This window comes from Rhinoderma darwinii, chromosome 13 (assembly GCF_050947455.1).
Source record: "Rhinoderma darwinii isolate aRhiDar2 chromosome 13, aRhiDar2.hap1, whole genome shotgun sequence".
Taxonomy (NCBI): domain Eukaryota; kingdom Metazoa; phylum Chordata; class Amphibia; order Anura; family Rhinodermatidae; genus Rhinoderma; species Rhinoderma darwinii.
Genome location: NC_134699.1, coordinates 5,952,117 through 5,973,328, shown reverse-complemented (window position 1 = coordinate 5,973,328; position 21,212 = coordinate 5,952,117). Strand labels below are relative to the sequence as shown.

Sequence of the window (21,212 nt, the reverse complement as noted above, 5' to 3'; positions counted from 1 at the left end):
TTAACCCTTTAGAGGTTTCACAGGAATTAGAGAAAAGTGGAGGTGAAATTTACAAATTTCAATTTTTTTTTTTGCAGAAATTTCATTTTAATCAGTTTTTTTCTGTAACACAGAAGGTTTTACTCGAGAAATGCAACTCAATATTTCTTGCCCAAATTTTGCAGCTTGAGGAAATACCCCACGTGTGGCCCTAGTTTGGTAATGGACTGAATCACCGGCCTCCGAAGCAAAGGAGCAGCTGGTGGATTTTGGGGCCTTCTCTTTATTAGAAAGGAATGATTTTTATTTAAACGCCGTGCAGCGGTTTTATTGAATAAGAAGAACGACCATCTCAAACCTACAGAACAACGGTGTGTTGTGGCCATAATACCGATTCCACAGTGCCGCTGTATTACGGGCATCTAAAACCCGCTAACATTACAAGTCACATTCCAGGTGAAGCCACGCCCCAAAACCACACCCCTTTTTACCTGGAAAACCTGGCCCGTATTTTTGGGTAAAAAATTTAGCAACCCTCATTGGGGTCAATTCATAAAGTTCCTATAAAGGTCTCCATAGATGGAAAGATTTCACCCTGATTATTCACCGACTCGGATGGAATAAGTGAATGGAGCCCTCGAAAACCTAAAGTAAAACATGGCGGCCACCAAGATTGATGTCTACAGATTTTCTTTTCATGTTTAGGTTTGGAATAGAATGGACTATGATATTGGTTGTGTTTTTGAATTAGAATGGCTCAGGGGTTTGGGTGTCCGGTGGTTGTTGCTGCGGTGCAGGGGCTCCCGGTTCACATCCCCTGTGCTCTTATATATATTGAGGAACTTCTATGGAGTCTTTCTCAATGTTTTAGTGACCAGAGTCAAGTAGAAGATCAAGAAGTAGACCACCACTTCTTCTACCACTTCTTCTACCAGCTCAGATTTAGGTGAAGAGTTTGCTCAGGGAGTAGATTAAAAACTAAAATCGATGGGGACGACTGTAAGCCTCAGGGTGGCGCTGCGGAGGGGAGGACTGTCAGCCTCAGGGTGGCGCTGCGGAGGGGTGGACTGTAAGCCTCAGGGTGGCGCTGCGGAGGGGGAGGACTGTAAGCCTCAGGGTGGCGCTGCGGAGGGGAGGACTGTAAGCCTCAGGGTGGCGCTGCGGAGGGGTGGACTGTGAGCCTCAGGGTGGCGCTGTGGAGGGGAGGACTTGCGAGTGTTGGAGTTTTTGGTTCTTATCCCAATTCTTCCCCTTGATAGATTATATTCTTCTGGGATTTGTGATGATGATGATGATTATGCTAGAAGATGTTGTGGCGCTTAGTGTTGGCCCAGTGGGTTGTACTTTGGCTTCGTGTAGCTCCAGGTTCTAGTCCCGCTGCTCTTGTTGGGACATTATATTCCTTTATGAGAACATTGGAAAACATTGTATTTATCTGGTGAGTGACCTCAGTCATGAACTGGTCCAGGGTATAGGGGAAAACACAAGACTGTGGTGTGAGAACCTGGAGTTCTGGACCCATGAGGGGACTTCATTATTTATCACATTGAGTAACATGGGAGGAGGTGGCAGAGGTGACCATGGTGGCCAAGGTGGAGATGGTAAGGATGAACATGGTGGCCAATGCGGAAGTGCCAGTGATGGCTCAGAGAGTTGGTCATGAGGCGCGGCCAATGGTTGGAATATTTGCCCATGATTTTTCTTAAACTGCGTTAATCTTGCTTACAGTATTGACTATTAACCCTTGGTGAGAAGTCAGACGACTCGGGTGATGCCCATGGTTGAGCTTGATGTTGGCTCCTTGATATAGCTGCTCCATGTCGCTCTTTGCTTGGGGTGACCCGCGCTACACAAATAATCTGAAGCTCCAGTGTTGGGAACGGGGCGGGCGGCTGATCTAGAAGATGTTCTATGAAGTATGAGAAGTCTTCTCTGCAGGAACATCTGAAGTCCTGGGCTGAGGTGGAGACGACTGATCTTAGCATCTTCTTTTTTCGTCTCTCAATGCCCCTTCCCCTCATGAACCCGTCTTAGGACTTTTAGATTCTTCTTGGTGTAACTTTTCCTCTATTTTAGACTGATAATTAGAGAAATCACCTATGACTTTCAGATCTGGCCGTGGGTCAGTCGTCAGTGCAGCGGCTTGTATGGTAAGAAGAAGTCATAGGTTCTGGCCCTATCTGCTACTATTTCATTTGTTTCGTTACATTCTGGGCGGATTATACATTTTTTTGGCCACGAGGCTCGAAACCGCTCAAAACCGTTCCTCCTCTTCCTCGATAATGACATTTAGAAACGTTCTCTTATATGTATAGAGGTGGAGGTGGCTCAGAGGGCAGAGCGCCAGGAGAGCCAGTAGTGGCGCTGGAGACCTGGGCTCGAATCCTGGTGACGGCTGCTTGGAATAGCAGCTCAGTAGTCCGGGACACTAAATACCGCACACCTGTAGTGCAGCCGTCTGGAGTGGAAAGTGCTGGTTATAGCAAAATGGAGCATTTTTTTCACACCTGATATACGAGTAATGGGTTTCCACCAGACGGGAGATTTGAACCTGGGTCTCCAGCATGAGTAGCAGAGAAGGCTCCCTGTGAGCTATCACACCACTAATAAATACTGACACCCTGATGATGAACATGATTCTAGTCCAAACCATGAGCCAAAAACCTTCCCCCCGATCACTAGTAAGAGACTGATCGCCTTCTCTAGATCCTCTCTGTCAATCACTCAGTAGAGGGGGGAGGGGGCACTGACTAATGAAATGCGCTTAAAATATATTCATACCGTACACGAAGCATAGTTACAGCTTTAGATTTTTGTAATACATCTCCACATTACCCGGGAAGAAGGTTTAAAAGGGGTTGTCTAGGATTAGAACAACATGGCTGCCTTCTTCCAGAACCAGCACCACGCTCGTCCATGGGTTGTGTCCGGTATTACAGCTCCGGTGCATGGAAGCAGATCTGCAATACCCTACAAAGCCTGTAGCCAGAAGTGGCGCTGTTTGTGGAAGATTGACCAGTAAAATTATAATCCTTAAAAAAGAAATTATAAAAACGTATCACGCAGATGCCAGGACGCCGCTTTATTGATGAGAAATTTACAGTTTTTGACAACTAAATATCTTTCTGAAAATACAGTAAATGTTCCCCACACGGTAGAAAGAAGAAACACATTCTACTGCAACTGTACAGCAATGGTAGCCTCTCCCACTCCAGGAGCTGAAGAACTACAAACCCCAGCAGAATCTGCAAGAAAAGACTGGGAGCGCTGTAAAAATAAAAAAAAAAGCCCCCAAACCCTCCCCCACTGTAACCCTCACACAAGCGTGTGCGTTAGGCGCGCGCAAAAGGTCCATAAAAGCTGCGTGTGTCATCAGCATATGGTGCGCGGCTGTGTGATTTTCGCGCAGCCGCCATCATTATGACACTCCATTTGGATGTTTACAAACAGAAAAACACATGGCGCTTTTCTGTTTTCATTCATAGTTTGCGTCACGCGCAGAACACGGAAGTGCTTCCGTGTGCCGTGCACAGTTTTCACACACCCATTGACATCAATGGGTGCGTGATGCGCGAAAAACGGGCAAATATAGGACATGTCATGAGTTTCACGCTGCGGAAAACTCACGGACAGTCTGAACGGCCCCATTCACTAACATAGGTCCGTGCGACGCGCGTGAAAATCACGTGCATAGCATAGCATGGACGTATTAGGGTATGTTCACACGAGGGCGTCCGTAATGGCTGAAATTAAGGGGATGTTTCAGCCTGAAAACATCCCCGTAATTTCAGCCGTACCGGCATGTGCAGGCGCTTGAATGCCGCGTCAATTACGGACGTAATTGGCGCTGCTATTCATTGGAGTCAATGAATAACGGCTCCAATTACGGCCAAAGAAGTGACAGGTCACTTCTTCTACGCGGGCGTCTTTATTACGCGCCGTCATTTGACAGCGGTGCGTAAATTACGCCTCGTGTGAACAGACAAACGTCTGCCCATTGCTTTCAATGGGCAGATGTTTGTCAGCGCTATTGAGGCGCTATTTTCGGGCGTAATTCGGGGCAAAAATGCCCGAATTACGTCCGTAAATAGGCCGTGTGAACATACCCTTATACGTTCGTCTGAATAAGCCCTAAGGCTGAGATCACATGGTATAGAGATCGCTATCGTTAGTTGGGGTTGTTTTGACTTTAACTGGTTCCCGACCAGCAGCTGAATATAAACGGCCGGCGATCAAGGTCCTTAACCCCTTCCCTCCTCCCCCATTTTTCAGATTTTCACTTTTCTTTTTTCCTCCCCACCTTCCAAAAGTTTTAATTTTTTTAATTTTTCCGTCTATATCGCCATATGAGGGCTCGTTTTTTGCGGGACAAGTTGTAGTTTTTCATGGCACCATTTATGGTATCGCATAATGTACTGGGAAGCTGAAAAAAAATAATATGTGGGGTGAAAAGGGCGATTACGCCATTTTTTGGGGAGGTTGTTTTTACGGTGTCCATCAGGCGGTAAAATCGACATATTCACCTTATTCCACAGGTTGATACGATTACGGCGATACCAAATTTATATATTTTGTTTTATGTTTTACCACTTTTACAAAAAAGTTAAACCATTCGCTAAAAAAAAATATGTTTTGTGTCGCCGTTTTCTGAGAGCCAGAACTTTTTTATTTTTCCATCACTTTAGCGACGTGAGGGCTTAGATTTTGCGGGGCGAGCTGTAGTTTTCACCGATTTCATTTTGGGGTATATGCGACTTTTTGATCACTTTTTATTTCATGTTTTTGGAGCTCTAATGTGACCAAAAAACACCAATTTGCATATATGTAAATATATATATTTTTTTTTTTACGCCGTTCACCGAGCGGGTTAAACAACGCTATATAGTGATAGTTCGGACTTTAACGGATGCGGCGATACCAGTTATGAGGACTTATTTTTTTAACATTAATTTAAGGAAAATATTTGAAAAGGTTTTTTTTAACTTTTAATACTTTATTATTTTTTGGAACATAAAAAAACACTGACTGTTTTTTACTTTTTTTTTTTATTAGTCCCCCTAGGAGACTTGAAGCAGCGATCATTGGATCGCCCGCATGATATACTGCAATGTCAGTGACTGCCGTTTTCCCTGCTTTGGTCTTCTCAGATCACTTGCACACAGCGCTCAATGAACGCTTCTGCCTCTATTGGTCCTGGCGATCATGTGACTGGTCACATGATCGCCAGGATACCATTAGTGGGACCAGTGGCGTAGCTACGGGGCCTGCAGCATTTTTTTAAATATTGCCTTCCATAGGTGTACATAGGCTTTAAGGCCAGGGTTCCACATGGGCATTTGTCATTGCGGTGATTGGCGGGTGACTATGGAAAGAAAATTGGAAGTGACCTTGTAACCGCTGGAAGTCGCAATAACACCACAATTTTACTGCAGCCAGGGGGCGCTCTTCTCCCTGTGGAGGACTCTGGAGCCGCCGTCCAACATTCAATCTCAGAGGTTCCTACTAGTCAGACGCTCCATTACCAACCGGATTTCTGCCTTTATACAGGTTGTACGAGATTTTAAAAAATGCGACTGAGCTTTAATTCCGTGAAACAAAGCAGCCATGATTATTATTTATTATCATACAACTGTAAATTAAAAGGAGTTTTACCGTAATCAATATTTAACCCCTATCCATAGGATCGGTTATAAATATTTGATTGGTGGAGGTCCGACCACCGATCCAGAAAATAGGCTTACCTTGCCGTCTCTGAGCCCCATAGGAATGAAGCGGTACTGCACACGCTCGGCCGCCGCTCCATTTCTTTCTATGGGGCTGCCATGATCGGACTCCCACCGATCAGATATTTATCGCCTAGACTGTGGAGAAGTGATAAATATTGATTATAGTAAAAACGCCTTAAAGATTATCCACAAGTGATTTGATCATTTTTCGATCAGCCGATCGCCGGCGTAACATTTGATTTTCTGGCCCATGAATGGCCAGAGATGAGACTAATCTATTAAGAAGCGTGCGTCCCAACCTAAGTAGTGCTGGAGCAGGATGCACCGGATTTATTAAGACTGGCATACTAATGAACACCCCCATTGCCTCTTGTTCGTTTGGGCGCCCCCGATTCCCACCGCTGCCTCTGGGACGTGACGATGACCGTAGCGATAATGCATTACATGAATGATCGTGACGTTACGATGGAGAACTTGTCATCACATCCAGGAGGAAGTAGGAGGGATCGTTGGTAATGAAACTGTGGGACCATATGGCACTTTAAGTCCCCCGTAGAGCTCAATGAGAACAAAGCGCGTGAACAACTAGCGCTCCATTATTTCTATGGAACTTCCAGGACCGCTGTCTCCGGCAGCTCCATAAAAACGAACGGAGCGATGATCTGGCATGTGCACCAGCGCTTCATTCTCATGGACCACTTCGGGGGGGACTTTCAGTCCTCCGTTCTGCTGATCGCTGGGGGTCCCAGCATTTAGACCCCCAGCGATCACACATGTATCCGCCTATCCTGAGAATAGGGGATACATGTGTTTTGTGGGACAACCCATTTAAACGAAAACATATCCACTGTCTTCTGTACACAGTTCCTATGCGGACCGGTGTATCTCCATGGTTACAAACCACAATCAATCCCTGTTTAGTCTGATCCTGCCCCACCCCCCCTTCTGCTCATAAAGGAGTGGAATAACATGACTGCTCGATCATCATCCGACTACACAGGGCTTGTAGTCTGTAACCATGGAAACATCAATCTGCATAGGAGCTTTGCAAACAAGGTTATTTGCTTCTCGATCGCCCCTGTATAGGGATCGTCTGATTTAAGGCGGAGAGAGGAACGCCAGGGATCAGCTGCCGTTTCATTTTCCAGAATCTGGTTGCTATGGGTAACAGCCGCGTCATTCCTTATTACACCGGTAATTATAAGTCTTCCTACCTCTCCTTTAGTTGCGGCAGGAATCACGAGTCACAGGCGCTTTCGGAAAGGTGGGATACTTTATTATGCAGTGTTTCTCATTAGTCAGCCTTATACAGAGTAAAAAGGAAGGTTTCCACCTGGTGGCGAGTCAGTGCACTTAGCCTGTATAATAATGGGGGTGGGGGATGGGGTGGACGGTGTCACAGACAGCGCGGTGGTCTCTGTCCCGGATGGCGGGAACACATCACTTCGTATGACAAATAAAAACATATCTACAAATAATTAAAAAGCACACGAACCGTCAGTAACAATAAATAGCGTGGTCTTATATATTATATATCAGTGACATTCCTCATCTGCTTAAAATAGCCAAGATGGGGGAGAAGTGCAAAAGGAAGGATGGTGGAGGCGGCGGGTGGAAGGACGACGACGTGCAGGGCGACGTGGCGCAAATAAATAAATGTTTTCTTTACCTGAGTTGTAGGGAATGGAGTGACTGGTGAGGAGTCGCACTGCATGCGTGTGGCTTTAGTAAGCAGAGGAGCGCCCCCTGGTGGTGGCGGTGGAACGGCTCATCTACACCAGGTCATCTGTACATGTAAACAGGACACTCGCGGAGTCCGGAAATAATAAAAAAAATTAACTCAAATACATACAAAACAAAACACGTTGGCTGCGGGGGAGGGGGGGGGGGATCATAAATCTACAAAGGATTAAAAGCACCACGAAGGACACGAAGACGGCGCAAATTCTTGTTCTGTCGCCATAAAATAAGAATAACGCTGCGTCGAAAAAAAAAGAGAATAAGACTCGTACTTAAAGGGACGGCACCCACTTTGGAATCTACGATCAGAGGGGAAATGATTAAGTGATCGCCGTAAAACCCATAATGACCCCCCCCCTTTTTTTCTGGATAGTGCGCGTCTGACGAAAACGGGGATAAGACGGCGATGGCTGGAATGGTTTAAACAAAAAACACAAAGAACGTGAGACGTGGACTGGAATGTTAAACGTCGGGGCTGAAATGACATGGATCGGGGAGGAGTCAAAGGGGCGGAGCAGTTGGGGGCATGAGGTCAGTTGGGATCGGAAGTGTAGATTGAGCGTTGAGCCGGTTTTCTGCCTGAGAGTTGTGGATTTAAAAAAAACGAAAACAGAGGTTCCAGATTTGCTACGTTCTGTGCAAGACTTTGGAAACCCATAGCAAAGCAGGAGAGGTCAGGTGGTTAATAATCGCGAGACGTGCTCCGGGGGGAGGCCGACGTTACCTGAAATAAAGGCCAATCATAGCAGCAGGAAGCCAGAAGTCGTATATCAATGGATCCGCTTCCCCAGGGATGAAGGATGGTCAGAACACAGTGTAAAACTACTCAGTGTGAGGAATGGTATGGTCCAAAGGACAAGCAGGTGAGTGCAGAATGGTATGGTCCATAGGAATAACATGTCAGTGCAAAATGGTATGGTCCAAAGGACAAGCAGGTGAGTGCAGAATGGTATGGTCCAAAGGACAAGCAGGTGAGTGCAGAATGGTATGGTCCAAAGGAAAACCACGTGAATACACAATGGTATGTTCCAGTGCGAAGTGCAGAATGATAGAGTGCATAGAACAAAAGCATGAGAATGCACCATGGTATGGTCCAAAGGAAAACCCTGTAAGTGCATAATCGTATGGCCCAAATTAATACCATGTTTCCAGTAAAAATACCAGAAGGTGGGGAGTCCGCTACATAAAATTATATCACAATGTTACCATGGGGGGGTAGGGAGAGGTGACCCTATGGGGTGCACCTGACGAGTATAACCATGAATGGGTTGGTCAGTTTTTACTGGATGCATGGAAATTGGGGGATCAGTGACCCAGACGGCGGTGCATGAGGTGGCAGCGGGGCAGTGAACATGCACTACAACGTGATGGGCCTGGTGCGAGGTTATGGTATGGTCCAGTGTGTATGTGCAGGATGGCAGAGTCTAATATGAAGCTACCTGTGTGCAGAATGGTATGGTCCAATAGATCACAAAACTGTGGGAGCGTTCGTCAAATGACTCCGGCTTCGGGTGGAGCGTTTTGCTTCTGAGGTATGGTGGAATGGTCCAGTGACCCGATAGAGAAGGAGGGAATGGTTTCGATCCAGCCCGAGGCAGAAGATGGCACCGGTGCTGGAGATGGCATGACCGTTCATTAAAGCAGAGCCGTCACCTGCGCAGACAAGAAGCAGCCATGTTGGTTATGCCAGTGTTCAGGACAAGGTAGACTCTGTTCCCTGGCGACGTCACTGAGGCACGCTGCACCCCGCTCCTCAATGATGTCACACGTTTCGAGGGAAAGGAAGCGGCTCATGACTGGCTCCGCCCACCACATGGCTCGCCAATTGTGAAACAACAACTATTCTGTATAAACAAAACATCTTCAAAAAAAATAAATTACGAAAAAAAAAGAACAAATCCTGTCCTCAATAAATAGATGATTGCTGGACAGGGGGGGGGCGACAAAAAGGGAATCCCCTCCCCCCACGATTTCCCAGCAAAACATAGTATATATGGCTCCTGCTCTGAGAACAGGTTCAGTGTCTGCGACCGTCTGAGGGGCAAAGAGACATCAGTGTCTTATCTCAGTCCGTAGAGTAAGAGGTCGGAGGTCAGCCCCGGGGCCCCTCAGTTCTGCTGCAATATCAAGTTTTCCAGTTCATCAGCAGATCGCAACAGGAACGCGGCCGACTCCCGATACCCGGCAATCAGCTGCCGCACGGCCCCGATCTCGGTAGGGCTGAGCTGGGCACATGGCATTGCCCGGTTGGTGGCGTTGGTGTTGGTGCTACTCGAAGCCATACCTTTAACGCTGAGGTCAGTAGGACCTGAAAGAAAAAGCAGCCAATCAGTGATCAGAAACAGCAGTCACAGCTTCTTAAAGAGACACCACTAGTACAGCAGCTCCTTAAAGGGCCGGTCCAGTCTTAGGTAACTTTTCATTTTTTTTACTTATGGGGGGGATGGGTGTGGCGCCAGCCACAGGGGGCAGCGCATGGCAAAAAATGTACAAACTAAATTCATCTATTTTTAAGGGAAAAAAACAGACCAAAACTGACTTTTTTATCGGCCCTGTCGTGTAAATAAAGCCTGAAGACTGAAAACCTGTACAGATCTAATACTTCTCACAGGTGAGGGTTTGTTACAATTGTATCCAGTCTAGACAGTCCTCTGTGTGCTAAATACACCAGCAGCTCAAATCTCTCTCCTGTGCAGATAGTTTGTTACAATGTAGCAGTGCAGGTAAAATGTATCAGTCTGGTGTCCAGGAGGGTCTAGACTGGAAACAAGTGTAACAAACCCTCAGCTGTGAGCATTATTCGGTCATGACTTATTTCCAGCTTGTGGATGTAAACTGGAAGGCTTCCATTCACTGACAGAAAACAAATTTCAAAAGTGCTGAGAAACGGATAAGATTAATTCATTATCTAATGATTAAGCTTTATATGCAAAAAATGGCAAAACCCCTTAAAGTGCCAATCAGGCAATGGAGAAATAAGCCACACCCCCAAGAAGCGGGATCTTCCTGCTTCTAAGGAGTCCAGGCTGCAGGGAACCGTATCATGTGACCCCTGTTAGCTGTGAATGGCTCAGAGGCAGCGCCAAGCAGGACTACTTTTCTCGCCGTACGTTTTTAATGTTTAACATAATTATGGCGTCTTATAATAAAAGTAAAGGGGCCGGTTATTAGGATGTGTCCCTTTAAATAGGTCTCCGTCTCGCCCCCACTAACCATTGCAGTGGTTTCCAGTTTGTAGTGATGTCGTTGCCGGCAGGCCGCTTCCGATCGTGCCGTATCCGCGGTAGGCGTAGTGGAGGCTGCCATTCATGTAGACCGGATCCTGGTTGAGGGTGCCTGTTGGCAGCGAATACGAGGACTGGGTGAGTCCGGAGGGCTTATCCAGTGAGGTGTTCTCTTCCTGCCCAAAAACAGAATAAACCAGACAGCGAGTTCAGAGCGGGACTAACATCGTCATCAGGGACCGAACGACCGCGGCAGCCGGAAACTAAAAAAGTATCATATAGCGTCACCAGACGGAGCCCAGATATGTGCCCAGCCAATCAAATGACCAGGAGGAACATGAACCCGCTACATCCGATTGGCTGAGAGGACTCTGTTAGGGTCATGTGCCGACCTTACAGGAAACAAATGCCCCCCCCCCCATTCCTATACTGGAGGGCGGTATGGCTTGTACAGGCCCAAATACTAGGGTCTCTGGTAACAAATGTCCTTGAGGTCACTATAGGACAGTCTCATAGCGCCACCTATAGGTCGCTGCACGGAGAAGTTGCAGGAACAATAGGTAGTGTATTCAGGATTGCGTTCGGATGTACCGTGGTATTTAGATCACTGCTGTCCTCTATGGGCCCCTTAGGAATTGGGGCCCATGTGTGACTGAAGCTCGCCCCCTGCTGGCCACTATTTAGGATGCAGCCCCGGTTACCTGAGCCGTCTGGTAAATCTCCAGTCTCATCCTCTTGGCCGCTTTCCGGGTCTCGCTCTCGCAGGCGGCAGCCAGGATATTTTCCGCCATCGCTGAGGTCAGGTGAGGAGGAGTCGGCCGAGCCTGAAATAAAGGGGCACATATTATACCCCCAGTCACAGGTCTGATCCGGGTACTCCGGTCATCAGATGTCGCCATAATCCACGCCCAGGACGTCAGCGGACAATCAATACCGCATCATAACGCGGATAGATCACACACCGGTCATTATAAGCACAACATCGTATCACAGATTAACCTATAACTCTGCAGGCATCTGTGAATGGCGCTCAATCGTTGTATAACTTTCTAATAGACTATTTCAATTCTTCACCATTTACAGACCACTGCTAGCCATCAGTGAATGGTAACCACCTTGTTTACATCAAGAGGCTGAAAACCCATCCTGACCGAATACTGGTCACAGCTGAGAATTTGTTACAGTTGTATCCAGTGTGGACAATTCTTTGTGGACTCCAGACTGATACACCATAACAAACTGCTGCTGCTGCTCAAACTCAGCGGTGAGAAGTATTACATTCGTACATTTTCATTCGCTAACAGCAAGCAGATATATTGAAATGGGTGAGGAATTGAAACACGAGGTTTACATGAAAGTCGCAGAAATTTTCATCATACAATGGATGAACATTATTTACAGAATGCTGGACGATCCCTTTATTACATAACCCGGACCTCAGACACGTGTCCTTGTACCAAAGCACAAAATAAAATGTGACACCCGTCAACCCACCGAGGATGTGACGGATTCTCCCCCTGGACGTCCGTACGGTAACACCCACACTGACATATCATATCCCCCGCTAGACCGCCTCCACTTGTATGTATACATAGACAGCAACTATCCGGATCACAACCTTGATCAGCAGGGCGATCCATTAAAAAAAACAGAGGAAGCAGCGGGGGAGGGGGGAGCGATCACGTCAGCCCGTCAGCGGAAACAGGTCATTATACGACCCCCCCCCCCGTCTGCTCTATTACCGGATCGCTCCTGTTTAGAAAGGGTGGCATTAGACCATTAAGGAATTTCTGTATGTGCAATCCCTTAAAAGGAGCCCTACACGTTAAAGGGGGACTCCCTTATAGACAACCCCTACTTCTTAGAAAGGTCCTTTGACAATAAGATGATCAAAATGTCTCCCCCTGCTGGGACCCCCAGCAATCAGCGGTGATCTGTGGGGAAACTTGGCAGTAAGTGTTCAACTTCCCTGCAGCGCCCCCACAGGGGAAATGAAGTATTACAGTGTCCATTCATATCAATGTGTTGTCTGTGGGACGGGACGGGACGGGACAAGTCCTCCAGAGACTCTCTAATTAACCGCCCCCCCCCCCCCCACTCTGGACAAGAGATGAGGATTCTGAACAGAGGACCCCCCCTCTATTAACTCAGAACTCCCTAATAGGGTGTATGATGTAGGTTTTCTAAACTGGACAACCCCTTTAAGATTCTGGTGCTGCAGAGGAAACAAACAGAACAGGGTTCCCCAATCATGGCGGGTGCTGAGCTCGGAGGACCTATGTTGTAGCAGACGGCACAGGCGATGCGGCACCATATTATATATGTAAGGCTCCTTTAAGTTATATGCCCGTAGGCGGACAGGCTGGTAACTCACATAGACCCTGCAAGTATCCGGTTCGGTTCTCACCATCTCCATGCCGTTCTTCTTCATGCGCCGGCAGGATTTCAGGTAGGTGCGGATTCGCTTCCTGGCGCGTTCTTGGAATTCTGGGAACTGGCGGCTGCAGGACTCGATGATGGCCTGTATCTTCTCCTTGGGCTGCTTGGAGATGGGAACCATGCGATCGAGGTTTTCATCCACGAAGAGGCGGACGAACATCTGAAAGGGTAAGGACGGGTCACACGTGGCGGAGCGGCGGTGTTCTGGGGTGCAGGTGCCCAACGAAAAATATTTGTGGATGTTTTCCACAGTGTGTGAACTTGGCTCCATTTACAGTCGTGACGGATCCCACCCCCACCCCATTCTCTCCCCAGGACCCTAATTAACCCCTCGCTCACATTAAAAGCTTTCAGACGTTCAGGGTCCAGCCCTTCTGTGTCTGTGATGCGATCATTGTCCTCGTGGTCGTCTTCATCGTCGTCGTCCACTGCCGCGGTGCGGCTCGCCGACAGGTCCTCAGCCCCGCCACTGACTTCTGTCACTTCTGTCTTAATGGAGTCGTAACTTCCTGAGCTGTATGGAGGGGACTGGAAACAAGTCATAGAAGTTAATGCAAAGTATTGGCCCAGGAAATGATCACCGACATGAAGAAAATGAGCCATTAACGGGGTTGTCCAGAAGTAAAAAAACATGACTACTTTCTACCAAAAACAGCGCCACACCTGTCCACAGGTTGTGTCTGGTACTGCAACTCAGTTCTATTCACTTCAAAGAAGCGGAGCTGCAATACCAGACATAGCCAAGTGTGGCACTGTATGTGGAAGACAGAAATCATGTTTTCAAATACTGTACAACCCCTTTAAGGATCCGGGGAAAGCTGGGTGACAACCCAAGAGGCCTCTGCCGTGATCATCATTCCACTATGCCAGCAATGTTATGTGATATTCATTGTTGGTTTTCATTCAGCTTTCCCAAAAACAAAAACAAAAATTGAGATTTTTGTTAATTTCTCACAATTTTCTAGATCTCTGCTTGTTGTCAATGAATGGAAACAGTGTATTGGTCCAGAACCTAAAAAAATTCTCACAGCCGATTGGTTACAATTGTAACAAACGGTCTAGAGAATCCTCTGTGAGTGAAACAGTCTGGATTCCATTTCCCTGCACTGATACATTGTAGCAGAGTATCCAGACAGGAGAGAGATTTGTGCTGCAGATGTGACTACCTCAAAGAGGATTGTCTGTTGTAACAAACCCTCAGCTGTGAGAAGTAATTAATCTGTACAGGTTTTTATCCTGAGAATTTTAGCAAGAATGTGCTCATTCACTGACAGCAAGCAGAAATATGAAAATCGTTAATTGACACACAAAGTCTATTAGAAAGTTGCAAAACGTCCTCTCTCCTCACCTCAGACGTGGCTTTGGGGGCGTATTTTGCATGGTTACGTAAAGCCTCTGTGGTACAAGCATCAGAAGGATATTGTGGGACCCCCAGCGATGGGCGGATCTTGTCGCTGAGGTTGATGGGCTGCTCATCGGATGGGGTGCTGACATCCGGGGCGGAGCCGGTGCTGTTCCCATTCATGTCCGGGAGGGAGCGGCTTAGAGCGGTGCTGGCGGGCGCGGTGGACGGATTCAGCGCAGGAAAGACATTCCCATTACAGCTCTCGGAGGAAGAGTCATCTGGAACAGAGAAGAGGGTCAGTGCTGTGGCCCCTTATAGCGGTCAGACCCTTTACTATCACACAATAAAAGGGGTTTAGAACAGGGCATCAATTTCAGTCCCGAAACCCCCGCTGATCAGCTGACTGAAAGTTCCCTTTCATTTTTTTTTACCAGGAACAGCGCCGTACATCTAGTAGTGGTTGTGTCTGGTACTGCAGCTCAATCCCAGAGAATGAGTCACCTGTAATACCAGACACAGCCACTACAAATGTATGGCGCTGTGCCGGATAAACAATGAAGGGGACACGTGCTGGGAGTGGGACCCCCAATGATCTGATATTAATGGCCTATTCAAAGGACACAGTCCTGGAAAACCCCTTTAAGCGTAAATCCGGTCACCTTTTTGCGTTCACATTTTAAAGGTTCTCTACGCTTTTCTAGGACTTTCTGATAATCCAGAACATTTGATAATCCGGCACCACGTCTCAGGTCCCACGGATGCCGGAAAAAGGAAAACGACTGATTTAGGTATAAACAGCAATTCCTCAATATAATATTCTCGGACTTTATCAGCCCAATCACATGATTAACCGCTTGTTGCCCAGCAGGAGCGGTCAGCGGGATATAGGCTGCTGTTTATGGCAGCCTGTCTCAGGGTGTTGTGATGCATTGACGGCTCCTATACCTCACGCCGTAGGTGAAGGCCTCACTAAAGGGAGAAAAGTGCCAAATTGATGGCGCCGTTCTTACACGCGGCGGTGTGGCGTGTCACGGCGTCCATGTTGCGGCTCCATTATGAAACTAAATCATCAACACCTTCATCTTTTATAAAACGTCGGACACGAACAACATCCCAGGAAGGTCAGGGACTACTTGTCCAGATGCGTTTTTTTTTGTTGGCGCGGCCGCGTTTCGATCTATGATCCGCTTATAATATAAGGGCCGACGCAGCAACAGATAATGGCTGCTTACCAACGACCGTCCAGTCTCCCCGGCTCATGCGGTCGTCGTCTGTGCCCAACTGTCACCACATAAAACACCACCACTTGGCGAAGATTGCAGTTAGTACGGAGGCTGAGAGGGACCATCCCGTCAATTAAAGGGGAATCACTCCTCCAATTCCTCCAATGTTGTTCTGTTGGAGATGCTCATCTCCGGTACCGCTCCCGCAGGTATAGGGGGATGGACTTGATGATCAGTATTCTGGGAAAGCTGGGTGACAAGCTCTGAACTGCGGTGGAATTTGATGTTAGACCCCCAACACCCCCCCATCAGTGATAGAGAGCAGATTATTGCTGGAGAGGGGCCGTCGTCTCCGCTCTGGTTCTACTCCAAGAGGATTTAGCTAATTCTGGAATAGACCAGGGAACACGGGATTATTTCCTGGACATGTGAGAGAATAAAGGAAGGAGATGACGGGGGAGGGGAAATCCTGGACAGTGCGGCCATTACTGGTCACATCCTCCTACAAGTCTTCCTGGCAATGAGAGACCCAAACAACATCACAATGACAGGACAATGGCACGCTGGCACTTGGGGGGACAGGACAATGACACGCTGGCACTTGGGGGACAGGACAATGACACGCTGGCACTTGGGGGGACAGGACAATGACACGCTGGCACTTGGGGGGACAGGACAATGACACTCTGGCACTTGGGGGACGGAACAATGACACTGGCACTTGGGGGGACAGGACAATGACACGCTGGCACTTGGGGGGACAGGACAATGACACGCTGGCACTTGGGGGGACAGGACAATGACACGCTGGCACTTGGGGGGACAGGACAATGACACGCTGGCACTTGGGGGGACAGGACAATGACACTGGCACTTGGGGGGACAGGACAATGACACGCTAAAAAACACTTCCACCCTACAGTGGGGTTCTGACTTGTGGCGGGTGCACGGGATATTCCCTGGGGTCGGGGTGTACAGCGCTGGGTATGACACGGCCCCTCTGTATACAGGAAGGCGGGTGCTGCGCTCTGGGTGTACATCGGGCGGACGGGGTGAGCCGTGTCAGGAGCTTCCCCCCTCCCCCACATCTTTCACAGAATCTTCCTTCATCTGACAAGGATTAGTCAGTATTATCCCCCCACTCACTGCCAGATGACCTGAAACTAACAAGTCCGCCCCACGCAGGGGTCCAAACGCTGGAAGACAAGTTTGAGGTCACAAAACACCATGGAAGAGAATAATGTGACAGCGCCGCCCTCATCACTGCACCTCCATGTGCCCCGTATCACACTACTCCCATCATCCGCCCCGTATCACACTACTCCCATCATCTGCCCCGTATCACACTACTCCCATCATCTGCCCCGTATCACACTACACCCATCATCCGCCCCGCAGCAGCTACCCTGACAACCAGAAGTCGTCGTCGTCATCATCATCATCACCACCACAGCACACAAGCGGCGCTCCCTTCCTCTCCCCGCACACAAGCGGCGCTCCCTTCCTCTCCCCGCACACAAGCGGCGCTCCCTTCCTCTCCCCGCACACAAGCGGCGCTCCCTTCCTCTCCCCGCACACAAGCGGCGCTCCCATCCGCTCGCCGCACACAAGCGGCGCTCCCATCCGCTCGCCGCACACAAGCGGCGCTCCCATCCGCTCGCCGCATACAAGCGGCGCTCCCATCCGCTCTCCGCACACAAGCGGCGCTCCCTTTCTGCTCGCAGGCGATGTTCTTTCACCCCACACGGCCTACAGACGCCATGTTGCTTTTCTATTTGCGCTCCATGGTGGCGCTGGTCGGCCTCTGCCTAAATTCCCTAGAAACGAGCTTTGACCTACTCTGGGATCTATTTACCTTTTACAATCCCTCTCATCCAGATGCGACACACCCTTCTACACCCTCTGCTCACCCTACAGACGCTCTGTAACCCTTACCTTGCCAAAAATTATGCACAAACTGCAGCTTACCATCAGGGGCCTGAAATATGGGGTACACTATATCCCCATCACCCCAGTAACGTGTGCCCATGTATGTACACTACTCACCCTCCTCGGGGCCTGGCACATTCTGAGGGCTCCGCATCTTCTCCTCCTCGCTGGGGCTCCCCGACTTATCTGCCCATGTGGGATCATTCATGTCCGGCTCTTCCTCGGTCATCGGGATTTCATCCTGAAAGGGCAGAGAGTTCATCAGACACGATCACCCGGCGTCTTCTTCATGTCTGACGACACGTATGGCAGGGCCGCCCCGCCGCTGGCTGATAATGGCGCGGTTCTATAGTGCAGGAGACGGCGAGCTCTCTGCGATATTGCTCAGACTTTGTCACTAAAGTGCCATAAAATTAAATTCCGGAAGTTTGGTGCTTGTTAGAGACGTCCCAAAGAGCCCTCTGCCCGGGAGCAGCTCGTCACTGCCGACTCCCAGTACAGAAAACTCCATTATCTGATCCTAAACTCTGCAAGGCAAAGGCTTGTCACTGCCTATTGGATTGCACAGGCCTCCCCTACCTGAAATACTCTGCACTGCTGTGGATCCTGCTACTTCCATTATGTAACTCTGTGACCTCCCAATGGTCTTCATTTTCTTCCTCACATCAGGACAATGCGCTCCTATAGATCAGAACACTTCTCTACTGAAACGCTCTGCGCTGCTGGTGACCACTCCTTCTACATAACGTTCAGTCTGTAACTTCCCCCAGATCAGCACACCCCTCTAAAATACTCTGTGCTGCTGTTGACTCTTCTACTATATAACTCTCAATCTGGAGTCTTCCCAAGATCGGCATAATCCTCCTCTGAAATACTCTGTGCTGTAGTTGACTCCGCTCCATTCACTATAGAACCTTCCCAAGACCGGCACAGTCCTCTCCTGAAATACTCTGTACCGCTGCGACTATGAAACTTCCCCTATGCAACTCTCCATCTGGAACCTTCCCAAGACCAGTACACTCCTCTTCTGAAATACTCTGTACCGCTGTGACTATGAAACTTCCCCTATGTAACTCTCCATCTGGAACCTTCCTAAGATCAGCACACTCCTCTCCTGAAATCCTCTGTACTGCTGGGGACCCTGCTCTTTCCACTATGAAGCCCTTGTGTCAGCCACTCGTCAAGTTTCTTAGCTAGATCTGTATCTCGGAAAGCTGGGTGACAACCAGTATGGGTGCCCTTACAGTTTTTACAAGGGTGATCACCCAGCTCTTCTAATAATGCAGCAACCAACACCCCATCTACACATTGCTGCATAATAAGGCAGACTTGTCATTCAGGACTACAGGAAAGCTGGGTGATCACCCCTGTGTAGCTGTAACACTGTCGAGACATCACTTTAGACATTTTGCTGCCTCTTCTCTCCCTAGAACATAGAGAGACGCGGTGCCTCGTGCCTCAGTAACATCAGTTTATATGTCGTTACTCCGAATAGTAAGTAGAAAGTCGGGAGCACAAAGTGAGAAACTCGTCACCATCCCCTGTAATCCGGGACAGGACGGGACTGGCGCTGGTTTTTGTTTCGCTTTGATCTGATCCATCATATGACGTCCGCTACATGAACATACAGGAAACTATGAGGACATTCTATAGACGCCCTAAAAACTAAAAAGGGGGATCTGTCCTAGTGAAGGCGGCGTTCTCTAATTATCCATATACATACATATACACACAGGTGGGTCTATATGGGTCAGTATATGCAGGTACAGTAAGGGGTATATATGGGGTTGATTTATAGAGGTACCCCCTAGGTAGCTATGGGGTCAGCATATAGAATTACAGTATGATGTTGTGTATATATATATATATATATATGGTCAGAACATAAAGCTACTGTTGGGGGTATATATGGGGTCAGTATATAGACGTCCATTAGGGATATAAACAGGGTCACTATATACAGGTACAGTAGGGGGAATATGTGGGGTCAGTATATAGAGCCACAATACAGAGTATATGTAGAGGGTCAGTATATAGCTGTGCAGTATATGCAAATACAGTATAAAATTGTATATACAGGGTCAGTCTATAGAGGTACAGTAGAGGGTATATATGGGGTCAGTATATAGGTACCGTAGAGGGTATATATGGGGTCAGTATAGAGATACAGTAGGGGGTATATATGGGGTCAGTATAGAGATACAGTAGGGGGTATATATGGGGTCAGTATAGAGATACAATAGGGGGTATATATGGTGTCAGTATAGAGATACAGTAGGGGGTATATATGGGGTCAGTATAGAGATACAATAGGGGGTATATATGGTGTCAGTATAGAGATACAGTAGGGGGTATATATGGGGTCAGTATATATAGGTACAGTAGAGGGCATATATAGGTACAGTAGGGGGTATATATGGGGTCAGTATAGAGATACAGTAGGGGGTATATATGGGGTCAGTATATAGAGGTACAGTAGAGGGCATATATAGGATCAGTATATATAGGTACAGTAGGGGTATATATAGGGTCAGTATATAGATGACATGCAGGCCGGCAGTACACAGTGCTGAGATGCGGGGAGGGGGCCGGCAGCTATTGTATACAGGCCTGTGTGATGTACAGGATGACTGGGTATATCCTCCCCCCTGCCGCCCCTCTCCTCCGTGTACCCCGCTCTCCCCCTTCTGCCTGCACCATTCTCCCTCCCGTCCCCGGGTCGCACCTCAGGCCGGATCCGGGTGTTCGGGCACCGTGTGACAGCTGCAGCTGGGCAGGGACTGTGTGACGTCACGACCTGGCCCTGTCCCACCCAGGCCACCGTACACTGGAGGGCGGGGCCACGGCTTCACCATGTGTGTACACCCAGCCAATATACAATGTACACCATGTACACCCTGCACCCCCATACACAAGCACACACTACAGCCCATAAACAATGTAGAACCCGCACCCCCATATACACCGTCCTCATTCAACATACACACTAGACTACCCTGTAAACAAGGCCATACACTGTATATACCGCACGCACCCCATCGTAAACATTGCAGATAGGGGAGCCTATGACATACAGTCCCCCTTACACAATGCCATCTAATGTGCCAGTCTGGTGCATTATTCACGTCCTGCACGGTGTGTACGTCCACTATAGAAGGGTTAAAATCCGCCCTATATGGGCACTGTATATAAAGATCCTACTGCACCCTATACAACCAGTAGGCATATCCTATATAGAGTCACACTGCTTCCCATATAAACACTGCGTATATTCTGTAGGTTCACACGGTCATGTAGCACCCTATATGGGACTATATATAATACAGAAAGATGACACTGCTTTCTATATGGGCAGAGTATACACTATATATGGGGCACACCGCTTCATATACGGACGCTTCACACTATATGGCCACACTGCGCCCCTTACTGTGCATCCTACTAGAACAAGTCTACAGGTCAGGGCTGGTTTATGTGGCCCTATAGGTGTTACTGTCCAAAACATAGTGTTCTGCAACTTTCTCCTATACTTAGCTTCATTTCCTCACCATTTTTATGATTTCTGCTTGCGGTCAGTGAATGGAAACCTCAATTACATCCAGAGGCT

The 21,212-nt window shown here is 48.2% G+C and overlaps 1 protein-coding gene across 4 annotated transcripts; it reads right to left on the bottom strand.

The window, feature by feature from the left end:
• Positions 1-6,959: 6,959 nt before the first annotated feature.
• Positions 6,960-20,414, bottom strand: NOL4L (nucleolar protein 4 like). 4 transcript variants are annotated; one of them, XR_012851517.1, is made up of 8 exons: positions 17,723-17,867; positions 14,457-14,731; positions 13,448-13,636; positions 13,077-13,268; positions 11,371-11,493; positions 10,659-10,845; positions 8,885-9,753; positions 6,960-8,169 (listed from the first exon to the last, which is right to left on the bottom strand). XR_012851517.1 is itself a non-coding variant. In XM_075845213.1 (8 exons), the coding sequence occupies exons 2-8, from the start codon at positions 17,832-17,834 to the stop codon at positions 9,554-9,556; spliced, it is 1,278 nt and encodes a 425-aa protein (XP_075701328.1). In that variant the 5' UTR covers positions 17,835-17,846; positions 20,331-20,414; the 3' UTR covers positions 6,960-9,553. The 4 variants fall into 4 exon arrangements, 3 of the variants coding, with proteins under 3 accessions (XP_075701328.1, XP_075701327.1, XP_075701329.1); XM_075845213.1 differs by adding an exon at positions 20,331-20,414 and having other exon boundaries at positions 6,960-9,753; positions 17,723-17,846; XM_075845212.1 differs by having other exon boundaries at positions 6,960-9,753.
• Between the last annotated feature and the right edge of the window lie 798 nt (positions 20,415-21,212).